Raw genomic sequence first — 13,110 nt, forward strand, 5'->3', positions numbered from 1 at the left:
CTGTGTTTGTGCATCATCACAGTTTATATCTTCCCTCTGCCTGGTTATGCTTCCTTCCCTCCATCCACCACACACACACCACACCATACACACTGATCCCAATGACTCTCCCCAAGAAACTTCTTGCATGCACATCTCTGGTTCAAAATCTATTTCCCAGAGAACAAGAACTAAGACAGTTAAGCTCCCTCTTGAGTCAGTACCATGGTTGTTGGGATTTTCATTTGGTTTTTAATATTAAAACAATGTCTATGGAAACATTAAGACACTTATACATCACAGACAAATAATATTCCTGTAACAGAACATAAGCAGACTTCCCACTTACAACTGGTAGTACAGAAAATGTTCTTTATGGAGTGCTGTTTTGGGAATTCAGAGGTGTGTTTTGATAAAAACAATATAAAAACAATATTGCCAAGAATCTTTAAGAAGAGGATTATTCCTGTCTTTCAAAGTACCTGTCTGTTAGTGACCATAAATTATTTGGTATAATATTTTTTGTTACCTGTGTCCTGTACTAAATTCCAAGCTCCATGACTGACAGCATGGGCATCACTTGGAAGCTTGTTAGAAATGCAGAATCTAGGCCACGCATGGTGGCTCATGCATGTAGTCCTAGCACTTTGAGAGGCCGAGACAGGCAAATAACTTGAGGTCAGGAGTTCAAGACTAGCCTGAACAACATGATGAAACCCTGTCTCTATTAAAAGTACAAAAAAAAAAAAAATTAGCCAGGTGCAGTGGCACATGCCTGTTATTCCAGCTACTTGGAACGCTGAGGCACAAGAAGTGCTTGAATCCAGGAGGCAGAAGTTGCAGTGAGCCGAGATCATGCCACTGCACTATAGCCTGGGTGATGGAGTGGGACTGTCTCCAAAAAAAGAAAGAAAGAAAAAAGAAAAAAAAAATGCAGAATCTCACCACCCCTTGCCCAGACCTACTGGATGAGGATCTGCAGTTTAACAAGAAGTCCAGTGGGCTTACATTTAACGTTAAAGTTTGAGAATCGCTGGCCTAAACTACGAAGCTTCAGTATCACATTTTAACCTTATTGAAAATATATGGGATATCCATTCAGTCATATATCACATCCCATTAATTACGGAGTGCTATTGAAGCTATCTCTAAAATGTCCCTTGCATTATCCCTTTTGTACGATATTGTTAAATCCAAACTCAGGCTCTCTTAGCTCTTGTGGATCACACTTTGAGTGGCAAGAGTTTAGATGACTGGAAGATGGATGACTTTATTGGAGCATCTTAAAGCCATCTGATTTTAAAATATATAATTATTTGCAAATCAGATTCAACACAGCTTTTATTCAAGTTCTTCAGTCTCTTATATTAGAAATCCCCAGGTAACTTAATAGCTACATCATTAAATTGACTTTGTCTTCATCATTTCTTTGTCACCAATCATTCTCTGATTCATTGGTGTTTTCAATCTTGTAAAACTAAATAACCAGCACACATGGAGAAAGAATTAACAGGACTGCTGGAATCAGTAATTAAACAACAGGAAACATTCTTGAATTCTGAAAAGAACAATGTAGGCAAGTTTAGGAAAACAGGAAATTTGAAGAAAGCTCAGCAATGTATTTCTCTTAGCCAATGCTCTTGTCAAAATGAACGTTTCCAAAGATTCTCTTAGTTCTAAAGTACAGGCAGTTGCCAACTTAGTTTTTCATTGAGAAGTAGTATACATAGAGGTTAAAATTCTGGGCTTACTCATAAATGTCCATTAACACATGGAATGTACCATGGAAGACCAGAGTAACAGCCCCAGAGAACCCAGCCACCCTGTGCGGCAATACCTCTATTGATGACACATTCAGCACTCAACCTCAATGTGAAGGAGACATTTAACCCCAGGTCTTCTGGAGTCAGCCTTTGTACACTGTCGTGCTGCTTGGAACGCTGGTCCCTCACCTGAATAACCTCAACTGAAATTCGCCTTCCCTTCCACTGTGACATCTTCTACTCAGCCAGCATCTTAGGAAACCACAAACCACCTTTCAAAATGCATAAAAATGCCCTACTTGTTACATAATCTTAAGTAAGTTAACCCTCACATTCACACTCCATGTAAACCAAACCAGGAAATTTATTCCATAACATATGATTAAAATCTAAATACCCCTTCAGGGCTACTTTGACAAAAGGGAAATTTTTAAAGGCAGAGAGGGCAGTAGGAAGATGACATTCCATTTTTAAAAATCACATACAATGCTCAATTAAAATCAGAAAAGGCAAGAGAAAAAGTAGGAAAAAAAGAAACGAACAAATGCAATAACAGAAAATGGTTACAAACATGGTAGATACTAATTCAACTATGCCAATCATCACTTTACTTGTGAATGGTCTAACGACATCAATTAAAAGAAATTGTCAGAATGGATAAAAACACTAGACCCAACTCTGTGTTCTCTAGAAGAAACCCACTTTAAATATAATGGTTTAGAGACTTTCTAATATATATTTCTCTGGTTTTTTGTAGAGGGTACCTGGTCTTCCATTACTCTGTGACACGGATTTAGCTGAACTAACACCCTAGCAGAAAGGCTCAGGCTGGCTGGGCACATGGTGTGCAAGCAGGGACAGGTCAAGGAGTGTCTCTGGGCTTCTCTATAAGGGAACACACGAGTCTCCTGGTGAGGTCCAATTACTCTGCATCTCGTGGTCACATCAGTCGCTCAGGTTGCAGGGTCACTGTTTGCAGCACTCTATCTCTGAAATCAAACCTCTGTTTCCTTTGGCATCAGTTCTGAAAATACCTGGTCACAATTTGTTGAAAGACATTGAATTCATGCTATGAAATGGGCACCTCTTCTAAGGTACTCTATACCCCAGGCAAATTCACAGCAACATAACCTTGGGCACCTAAGTTTTCAGAGCTTGCATATGTGGAGTACCAGTAAGCTCAGTAAGGTCACCAGAAAAGGTGAGTGAACACCTTCCCCCTCAAGACAAGACACGATGCTCTGCTCAGACCTCAGGTGCACAGGCAAAAGCTAGGCTCCTGGGAAGTGATCTGGAACAGGAGATAGTCATTTCTCAACTCCTCTCCTTTTCACAAATGAGGAACATGTTTGTAAAGTCCATAAGGAATGTTTGGAATTCATTAGTGTTTTGTTTGTTTGTGTGTTTGTTTGTTTTTAAGACAGAGTTATGCTTTTGTTGCCCAGTCTGGAGTGCAGTGGCGCAATCTTGACTCACTGCAAACTTTGCCTCCCAGGTTCAAGCGATTCTCCTGCCTCAGCCTCCTGGGTAGCTGGGACTACAGGAGCATGCCACCATACCCAGCTAATGTTTGTATTTTTAGTAGAGACAGGGTTTCACCATCTTGGCCAGGCTTGTCTCAAACTCCTGACCTTGTGATCCATCCACCTCGGCCTCCCAAAGTGCTGGGATTTCAGGCATAAGCCACTGTGCCTAGCCTAGCATTCTTTTTTAAAAACCCAATCCCACCAGAATACCACTAAAGGGAAGATGGTGAGGCCAGGGAAGGAGGGCACAAGGCAAAGGGAAGAGTTCTCAATGATTCCTGCCTATGGAAATGCAGGGAGGTTACCAATGGTCTTGAACACATACAGAGGACAAAGGTGTTACCAGTAGTCTCAAGGGGAAAAAAATCTTCCTCTCTGGAAAAAAATTCCCCCCATGTTTTTGATTAGGGTATGGTTTGCAAAAGGCCCTTGCTAAAATAGGATCAAATGCATTAAAACCCATGAACCCATTATCAATAATTAAGGTACCAGACTACTGCCACTAAGCAGAGCTTCAGAGAACAGGATCAGACTTTGGTGTGAGTCAGTGGTTCTCAACTAGGGGTGATTTTGCCTGCAAGCATACATATGGCAATGTCTGAAAACTTTTTTTGGCCGTCACAACTGACATCTGTTGGGTGCAGGCCAGGGATGCTGCTAAACATCCTACAATGCACAGGACAACTCCCATAGCTAAGAATTATTCAGCCCAAAATGTCCACAGCACCAGGGTTAAGAAACTGGTATTAGTTAAAAAGAAAGGCCTAAGTGCAGCATGAGATACAATTTACGGAGAGCTAAAGAACACAGCAACCCGAGAAAGGGGAAATCAAAGGTGCTAATCATACTTCACCAAGGGCAGCCCTAAGAGAGAAACAAGAACCCTGGGAATGCCCTAAAGGAGGGGACCCATTGCAAGGGCAAGGTACTACACACAGGACGAGAAACTCCCAGGGAGGAAGGAGAGTTAAGAATTGACAATGAACATGGGACAATGAGTTAGGGACCACGTCTTCTGCATGTAGGATGTTTAGCAGTATCCCTGGTGTCCACCCACTAGATGCCTGTGATACCTCCTGCCCAGTTGTGTCAACCAAAAATATCTCCAGACATTGCCAAATGTCCCCTGTGAAACAACATCAGCCCTGCTTGAAAAACCATTCTTCTAAGAGGGATCTTTTGAATTTTTATATACATATTTTTCTTATTATTTCATCGTTTCTTCTAGATTCAAGATTTTTTTTTTTTTTTTTTTGAGACAGAGTCTCGCTCTGTTGCTCAGGCTGGGTTGCAGTGGCACCATCTCAGCTCACCGCAGACTCCACCTACCAGGTTCAAGCAATCTCATGCCTCAGCTTCCCAAAGAGCTAGGATTACAGGTGCATGACACCACACCCAGCTAATTTTTGTATTTTAGTAGAGATGGGGTTTTGCCATGTTGGCCAGGCTGGTCTTGAACTCCTGACCTCAGATGATCTGCCTGCCTCAGCCTCCCAAAATGCTGAGATTACAGGCGTGAGCCACCATGCCCAGCCAAGACCCTTCTTTTCTAAACTAGGTTGTTTAGTCATTCTTTCAGGTGGTCTACATAGAATACATTTTCCCAGTCTTTTTCCAAAAATTTTCTTATGCTGATCTCCCTCTCCAGTGATCACTTAGCTGCATCTGGAATTCTGAATTCACCTTCATTTCCTTCAGCACTTTGAAGATATCAAGCTGCTGTTTTCCAGCCTGTCATTACTACTTGTTTCTCACTTTGCAGGTAATCAATTTGTTTCTCACTTGCAGGTAATCTGTCTTTTCTCTCAAGTTATTTATAAGATGTTTCTGATTTTTGCTGACTCACCATATATTTACATATGGATACATTTTTATTTATTCTATTCAGCACTCATCATGCTTCTTACATCAAAGAATTTGTGTCTCCTCATCAATTCTGGGGAAACTTCCAGCCATTGCCTTTTTAAACATTCCTCATATATATACGTTCTATTCTTTTAATGCAGAACAGAATTTCTATTAAATGGATGTTGAGCTTTTTCATTCTGTTTTCTACATTTCAATCTCCTCCTTCTTGTTTTTGTAGCTCGTATATCTTTGTACTGATAATGGGGTAATTTATTCAGATCTATCTTCCAGGCCTAATTCTCTCTTCAACTGTGTCTAATATGCAGTTTCAATGGTCATAGAAAACATACTTCCTACATGCCAAGCTCTGCACTGAGCAAACAAGTACATGATCAAACTATTAATTCCTAACTCAAGAACTTTAATTACATCTATTGTGGTAGCCATATGAAAAAACTGTATTGAAGTACAGTAAGAGCAAAATTCAATACGTGCTCTTCAAGAATTGCCAGTGGAAACAGAAAGAACAAAATATGCTGAGGCAAAAAGGGAAAGAATTCACAGAGGAAACTCTTAACTGAGTTTGAAGAATAAGAATGTTCTAGGAGGAGAACGTAAGGAAAGGTATCAAAGTAGATGACACAGACATGCAAAATCATGAGCTTTTAGGAAACAGTAAAGAATCAAGTGTAAGTACTGTGCCGACACATCTGTACAGAGTGTTGAGAGATGCTGGAGAGTCAGTTAAAGTTAGTTAGGAAGGCCCTCATGCACCTGTACCATGTACGAAGTGTTTAGACTTTATTCTATTGTCAACGGAGAAGCAACAGAGATTTTCAAGTGGAAGGCAGGAGGAGGTGGAAAAGGAGGAAGAAAAGGTGGGAGAGGGAGGGAGAGAGAAAGAGGAAAAGAGAGAAGGAGAGAGAGGAAGGGAGAGAGAGAAAGGGAGAGGGAGTGAGGGAAAGAAGAAGGGACAGAGATGAATTGGGAAAGCTAAACTATGGTCATGGAAGAATTAAGATGCAGGGAGACTTGTAACAAGACTGCTAGCAGCACTAGTCTAGGCAGAGATGGTGAGAGTTTGAGCTGAAATGTCAGCAGGGATGGAGAGGAAGCTCTGAAGTACCAATATTTCTAAAATAGACGTAATTAATATGTTAGCCAGCTGGCTGTGGAGGCTGATGGCCAGCAGAAGGTTAAGCATGAGGGGGTTAACCCAAAAAACTGGATTAGTACTGTGGATGATGCAATTAACTGAATGTTTGTGTCTCTCCAGAATAAATATGTTGGAATTCTAATTCCAGCATGATGGCATTTGGAGGTAGGGACTTTGGGAGGTGATTAGGTTATGAGGGTGGAGCCCTCATGAATGGGTTTAGTGTCCTTATAAGAAGAAGCCAGAGGGCCAGCTCACTCTCATTCTATCCTGTGAGGGTATAGTGAGAAGACCAGCCAGCTAGAAACCACGAAGACAGCCCTCACCAGACGCCAAATCTGTCAGTACCCTAATCTTGGACTTCCTAGCCTCTTTTTTTCTTTCCATAAGAAATAAACATTTGTTGTTTAAGCCACCCAATTGTATATTTGCTATGGCAGTCCAAACTAACACAATGAGACTATGCCAGCATTAAATAGAATAATAAATTCAACTCTGAGGGCTACCAGAAGGAAGTTCCATTCGGGACATATAAGTTTTGATAGTCTGGGATATATGCAGGTTGAACGTTCCAGTAGGCAGTATATGTATATATACACATGTAAAACTTGTCAGAGAAATCAGACATGAAAATATGACTTTGGGGGCATCAGTATGCAGCTGAGGATTAGATAGAAAGGAAGGGAGTAATTGAGGATCAGTTGGGGATACAGGAATGACTAGAAAGAGAAGTTGTAAGGTGGAGGTGGTAGTGGTGATGGAAGTTACACATCTTGGTTATCAAAAATTGCATGTTAACATGGACACACAGAAGGGAACAATGGACACCAAGGCCTACTTGAGAGTGGAGGTTGGGAGGAGGGTGAGGATTGAAAAACTACCTATGAGGTACTACGCTCACTACCTGGGTGATTAAATAATTTGTATAACAAACCCAAACGAAATGCAATTTGGCCATGTAGCAAACCTGCACGTATACCCCCAAACCTAAAATAAAAATTGGAAGGAAATAAAGTGAAAACATAGTTTTACTCTTTTTATATGACACTTACTAAGCATGAAGGAGTTATTTCCATTTTAATTTTTAAAATACCTTTCATGCCTTATTTTTGTCCTCAAAATATTTCTTGATTTAACCAAAATTCTTATAGTATATCCCAAAGTCCAGTATCTAGTAGCAACTTTTTGAAATGTAAAGTTTCTAATTATTTTTCTGTTAAACCAAAGCTTATAAATTATTTGTAACAAATTTAATATCAATTAAATACTATCATCATTTACTTCTTAAAAAATTGTATGTCAAACCTACTAAAAGTATCTGAGATAGAGATCATTTCCAAGCTTTCCTCCTATGGTTCTCTCAAATGTATCTTCTTTTAATTGAAGAAATAATTTAATAATATATTCTGCATTCAATGTATTTTTACTAATATTTTAGTTAAATATTTAAAATATTTTAATACTATTAGCATTTTAATAACATATTAATTAAATAATTTAAAACAAAAATGTGTGTGTGATCACATCTTGTGAAATCATCTATCTTAACACCACACTGAATTAGAATGCCTGGCTTACTTGTCTGCCTCCTCCACCAGACTCTCAGTTCCTGAGATAGGCATGATGCCTTACTTAACTTTCTCTCCCAAGGACTTATCACAATACATAACATGGAGTGGTAACTTACTATATATGGATGGATGGATGGATGGATGGATGGATGGAGCAAGCCGGACACGGGAGACAGTTTTTCTGTAATAAGGAAGAACTACATTCAGGGCCACTATGCAGTTTCACAAGTTGTTCACTGCACAAGGTGACAAGCAGGGTTAAGTAAAGTCTAACAGAAGAGAATCTACTGTAGAAGTTAGTCACACAATGAAGGGAGAGGATGATGGAATAGGATGGTGACAACAGTTAACACAGATAAATAAAATGAGAGCTCAAGAAGCTCTAGTCATTTAGTTAGTGTTCTGCTATTAATCATTCTTTCTAGGATTGCAGAATGGTGGGATTTATAAAATAGAAAAATGATTTTAAAATGTGTTTGGGAAATTCTTAAACAAGAAAATTCTCACAATCCATAAATAATTGTACAGTTATGTTGTGCCTAAAACTCGTCAGCTCCTCTATATCAATCCCAAAGTTTATAGAGAAGAGAGAGAGCTGAGAATTGTGAAGGGATGTCTGGCAAAGTCTGGAATTTGTAGGGTATCCTAGTATAGTTGAATTGACTTATCTCACCAGAGTTTTCTTCTAACTAGCCACAAAAGCAAAAAATTAAGTATAAATGAGTAATAAAATTAACTGTATTTTTAAAACAAAATAAAATTAAACCTTATTCTTTAAAACACAAAAAGAAAACTAGAAGTTTTCACACAAAAATACATATTAAAATCAACAAATTGTTGAAAGAAATCAAATAAATGTAATAATTGACCTACACATAATCATTGTCGAGACTTACAGAAGCTATACCAGCATCTATAACTTTCTATGATAAAATGATTATCACATGCTTGTGTAATATATATTTGGATATCCAGGCTTACTTTGTTAGGCTACAAATAGTAAGAATAATAATAAGCAGTTGCCTGGAAAAAATCATATTTTTTGCTAATGGAAAGTTCCCAGGAATGAAAAGAATTATAGGCTTTTGTTTGTGAAAACCCGCAAGTTAAACATGGAAACCTCTTCCAAAAATCAGATCAACTCTGAGTATAGTGCTCTATGGAGGAGGAAAAAAGTCAACTAAGGGAACCATGATAAAATGTTAATCTGGCAGCTGCCATTTCACACCCCTTTTTGCCAAAAAATGCCATAACCTTTCAGCTACCCTGGGCAAAGGAGGTACTTTATATATTAACTTCTGATTTTATTAAACTAAAGCAAGCAGAGTCAGCTTTCCTTCACAATAAAAGCAAAACCCAGAAGATTTTAAACTTACTATACAGAAACATTTTCAAGTCCCAGATAGTGATTTTTTCCGCTTTCAAACTGACCTTCAACAAGGACAGTCAGAAAGATGGTTACTTTTGCCATGTGCAGAACTGGTGGTATGCAAATGTTCCCCAGTGCTCTTCAATGCCAATCCCTGCTATTTCAATTCAGTCATTTGACTAAAGAGCCTTTGGAGGGGGTCCTAAAGATATGTATGGGAACGGCAGGAATCAAAATCCCAGGAAGGAAAGCCTGCCGAATGCAGATTGCTGAAGCTCACCCTGTGCCATGGACACAGCATCCCCTGGGGTAAGACCCAGGAATCTTCATTTTTAACAAGTGCAATGCTGATTCTCAACATTTAGTGATGTCTGCAATCTACTGCTTTGAAGATTAGTTTTGATAATCTGGAGTTTCTGCAACCTCAGCATCTTACCTCTAGGTGGCAGCATCTATGAATTGTTGAGTGTTGCGGTATCCCAACATTCAAAGATTTATTTCCAGAACCAGAATTACACATTGGATTTGGCTGACTAAACCACTATCTCTAAGTGCTGTATCTATAGAAGGAAAACACGGCAGGACAGATTTTGCATAATTTAAACCTCCAACTCAGATTTTAGAAATAAAAACAATTAATTGGCCATCCTTGCATGGCCATTCCTGCAGCTATTTCCAGGGTGATGGAAGTCATAAATTTCAAGGCAGGATGTTGTAAGCATTCTTCTCGCCCTGACTGTTTAACTCATGACTTCCAAGGATCACATAGATCAGCAGTCAGCAAACATTTTCTATAAAGGACCAGATAATAAATATTTCAGGGTTTGCGAGATGTACAGTCTCCATCACAATTACTCAACTCTGCCACTGTCATGTGAAAACAGCCATAGACAATACAGAAATCAATCAGTGTGGCTGTGTCCCAGGAAAACCTTATATATAAATACTGAAATGTGAATTTTATATAACTTTCATGTATATCAAAGTATTATTTAAAAACCTTTTTTTCCAACCATTTAAAAACGTAAAAACTATTCTTAGTTCTTGGGCTGTACAAAAACAGGTAGCCAGCCAGATTTGGCAGTAGTTTGCAGACCCTTGAGATAGATCAATTTGGTGGAGCAACATGAATTGGTATTAACTACAGTATTCAAAGATGACTTTCTGATGATGACTTTTTTGAATACATGAATTTAGTCCAAGATAGGTATCTTGTCACTAAATAGAGCATTAAATAAATTAAAGCCATATGACAGATCTTGGAATTTTGATTCAGAGTTGATTTCTAGATAATATTTTACCAAACAGAACTAGCACTTAGGTCAAATATTTCTATACACATTCAACCTTCCTTCTGGTATAGCAAAGCTATTAAAGGCCAGTGAGAGCTGGGCACGGTGGTGTGCATGCCTGTAGTCCCAGCTATTCAGGAGGCTGAGGTGGGAGGGATTGCTCAAGGCCAGGAGTTCGAGACCAGCCTGGACAACATAGTGAGACCCCATCTCATTGAAAAGAAAAGCCAGTATGAACATAGAGGTATTGTCGGGGTCCATCACATCACATAAGCAGAAATACAGATGCAATTTATTCAGCAGGCAAATGTGTGAAGGAATCTTATATACAGCCAGTCCTGAATCTCCAACAGGAAGTCAATACTTACCTGTCGTGTCTTGACTCAGGGTTTCCTGGCTACTACTGCTGTAAGAAGGCACTGGAGTGATAGACAGTGAGGCTGGACAGGACAAAGGTGTGGCCTGGTCAGTCTTGCGGGTGAAGGATCGGTGGTACACAGGGATGCCTGCATCTTTGGAGACGAAGAGAGGCAGATCTGATGGGAGGGTGGGTCTGCCTTGTACGTATGGATTTTTCCAGTGCGTGAGCCCAATTGCCACAGGCCCAGCAACGTCATAACCTGGTAAGATAAACATATTAGGTGAGTGGCAGCAATCAAAGCCATATAGTGTGCTTATTTTCATTATTTTCATACTTCCCCAAAATCTTAGCTGTTAGTCAAACCAAATGCCACTTGGGCTAAGAATGTATGTTCACAATAAACAGGCAGACATCATCCCTCTTGATGGCTCTTGTTCACTTAATCAACTTATGTTTATTAAGTACATGCTAAGTGCCCACTCTGCCTTCAAGGAGCTCAGAGTCCAATCAAGAAAGGAAATAAGACCTGTGTTCATAATAAAAAAATTATTTAAGGCCTACTATAAGCTAGAAACTTTGCAGAACTGATCTAGAATCCTCACAGCAATTGTACACAGGACTATCACAATTTCAGTCTTACAGATGAGAAAACTGGATCTCAACCTGGCCTACATCAAGTTCCAGAGGCAGAACTTAAGCACAGATTTGACTCCAAAATCTATGTTCTTTCCCATAAACTACAACTAACTATAGTACAAAGCAAGATGAAAGAAACCATTTTAAAGTAGATCAGAAAGTGCTCCTCCGGAGTTCAGGGGAGAAAGCCTTTCTAGGTATAGGGTCTGGGACATGGGGAAGGTAGCATGAATTTGGATGAAACTAGGGAATATTATACTAAGTGAAATAACAGAAAATGACTGTATGATCTCACTTATACACAAAATCTTTATATATAGTATATATAACAATTTATATATATAAAAATTTATATAAAGTATGGAATTAAAAAATATATAAATTATATTATAAAGATTAATTTAAATTAAATTATAATTTAAATTATAAAGATTTTTATATATAAACTTTATAAATTACATATATACATATACATATCAAGATTTATATATATATAAACAAAGAGTAGACTGGTGATTACCAGGAGCAGGGAGGATCAGAAGACAGAGGTAAAAAGGTACCAAGTTGTAATTAAGTTATGTAATGTGAATAAGTCTAGAGATTTAATATACAGCATGAGAACTAGAGTTAATAACTTCATATTGTGTGAACTGGAAATTTGCTAACAGTAGATTTTAGGTGCTCTTACCACACACATGTTAAAAACAGTAACTGTGAGATAATGGTCATGTCAAGTTGCTTGACTGTAGTAATCATTTCACTATGTATACCAAGACATTATGTTGTGCACCTTAAATATATGCGGTTAAATATATCAATATATATTTGATTCATCATAAACACTTAATAAATAAATATATGTTCTTTTTCCAAAAAAATAAAAAGTCTCTAAGGAACTTTGGACTCTCTAAGATTTCCGATTTTAGCATTTATTTTATAAAATTATAGCTAATTTATACTTAATTTTGAAAAAATATAATTCACACAGCTAACAAGTCTTTTTTTATTTAGGAAATTTCTACATCATTTACTCTGAAAATGGAGTTCATTAGCAAATATTTTAATCCACATTATTGATATAAATGAGCTATGACAAGATCTGCATAATTATGATGAAATATAAATAGATGAGTCTCAATTTAAAAGCAACAATGAAACCACAGTATTTTGAAGAGACAACTGTCCAGCGAACAGCTGATACCCAAGGGGCAAAGAATAGGAATGTCACATTGGCACCGCTGATAGCCTGCCCATCCTCCCTCACCCACCATCATGTCCCCTCTTGGGGAGGGAAGCAGGAACAGGGGTCTCAATTCCCACTGGACCCAAAACTGTGAAGAAAGAGATGGAAAGAACACCCCAAATTGTAAGCTGTCTTGAGAAAAAATAATGTTAACTATGTGGTTCTTAAATCTCTCATACAATGGCTAAAATGGGAATTTACCTAGAAAATAAGGGGCTAATCAAGTATCTCATGAATAAATAGAATAGTTTTAGAAGGAGTCCTTCTTCTGTTCTCTGGATTTTTTCACCCCACTGCTTTCGACAAGACATAGGTTGGTCTAGGAACCACATTACTAGGAAATCCACCCATATGCTATTTTCCTAA

At 38.4% G+C, this 13,110-nt stretch overlaps 1 protein-coding gene across 1 annotated transcript in view; it reads right to left on the minus strand.

Moving 5' to 3' along the window:
* The window catches only part of LOC117090826, a 51,776-nt gene that overhangs the window by 14,133 nt on the left and 24,533 nt on the right, over positions 1–13,110 (minus strand). The window contains exon 5 of the mRNA XM_033223472.1: positions 10,873–11,124. Coding sequence (XP_033079363.1) covers positions 10,873–11,124 — 252 coding nt within the window. The remainder of the gene's footprint in view (positions 1–10,872; positions 11,125–13,110) is intronic.

The sequence above is a fragment of the Trachypithecus francoisi genome, unplaced genomic scaffold (genome assembly GCF_009764315.1).
Source record: "Trachypithecus francoisi isolate TF-2019V2 unplaced genomic scaffold, Tfra_2.0 Lachesis_group11, whole genome shotgun sequence".
Classification (NCBI taxonomy): Eukaryota; Metazoa; Chordata; class Mammalia; order Primates; family Cercopithecidae; genus Trachypithecus; species Trachypithecus francoisi.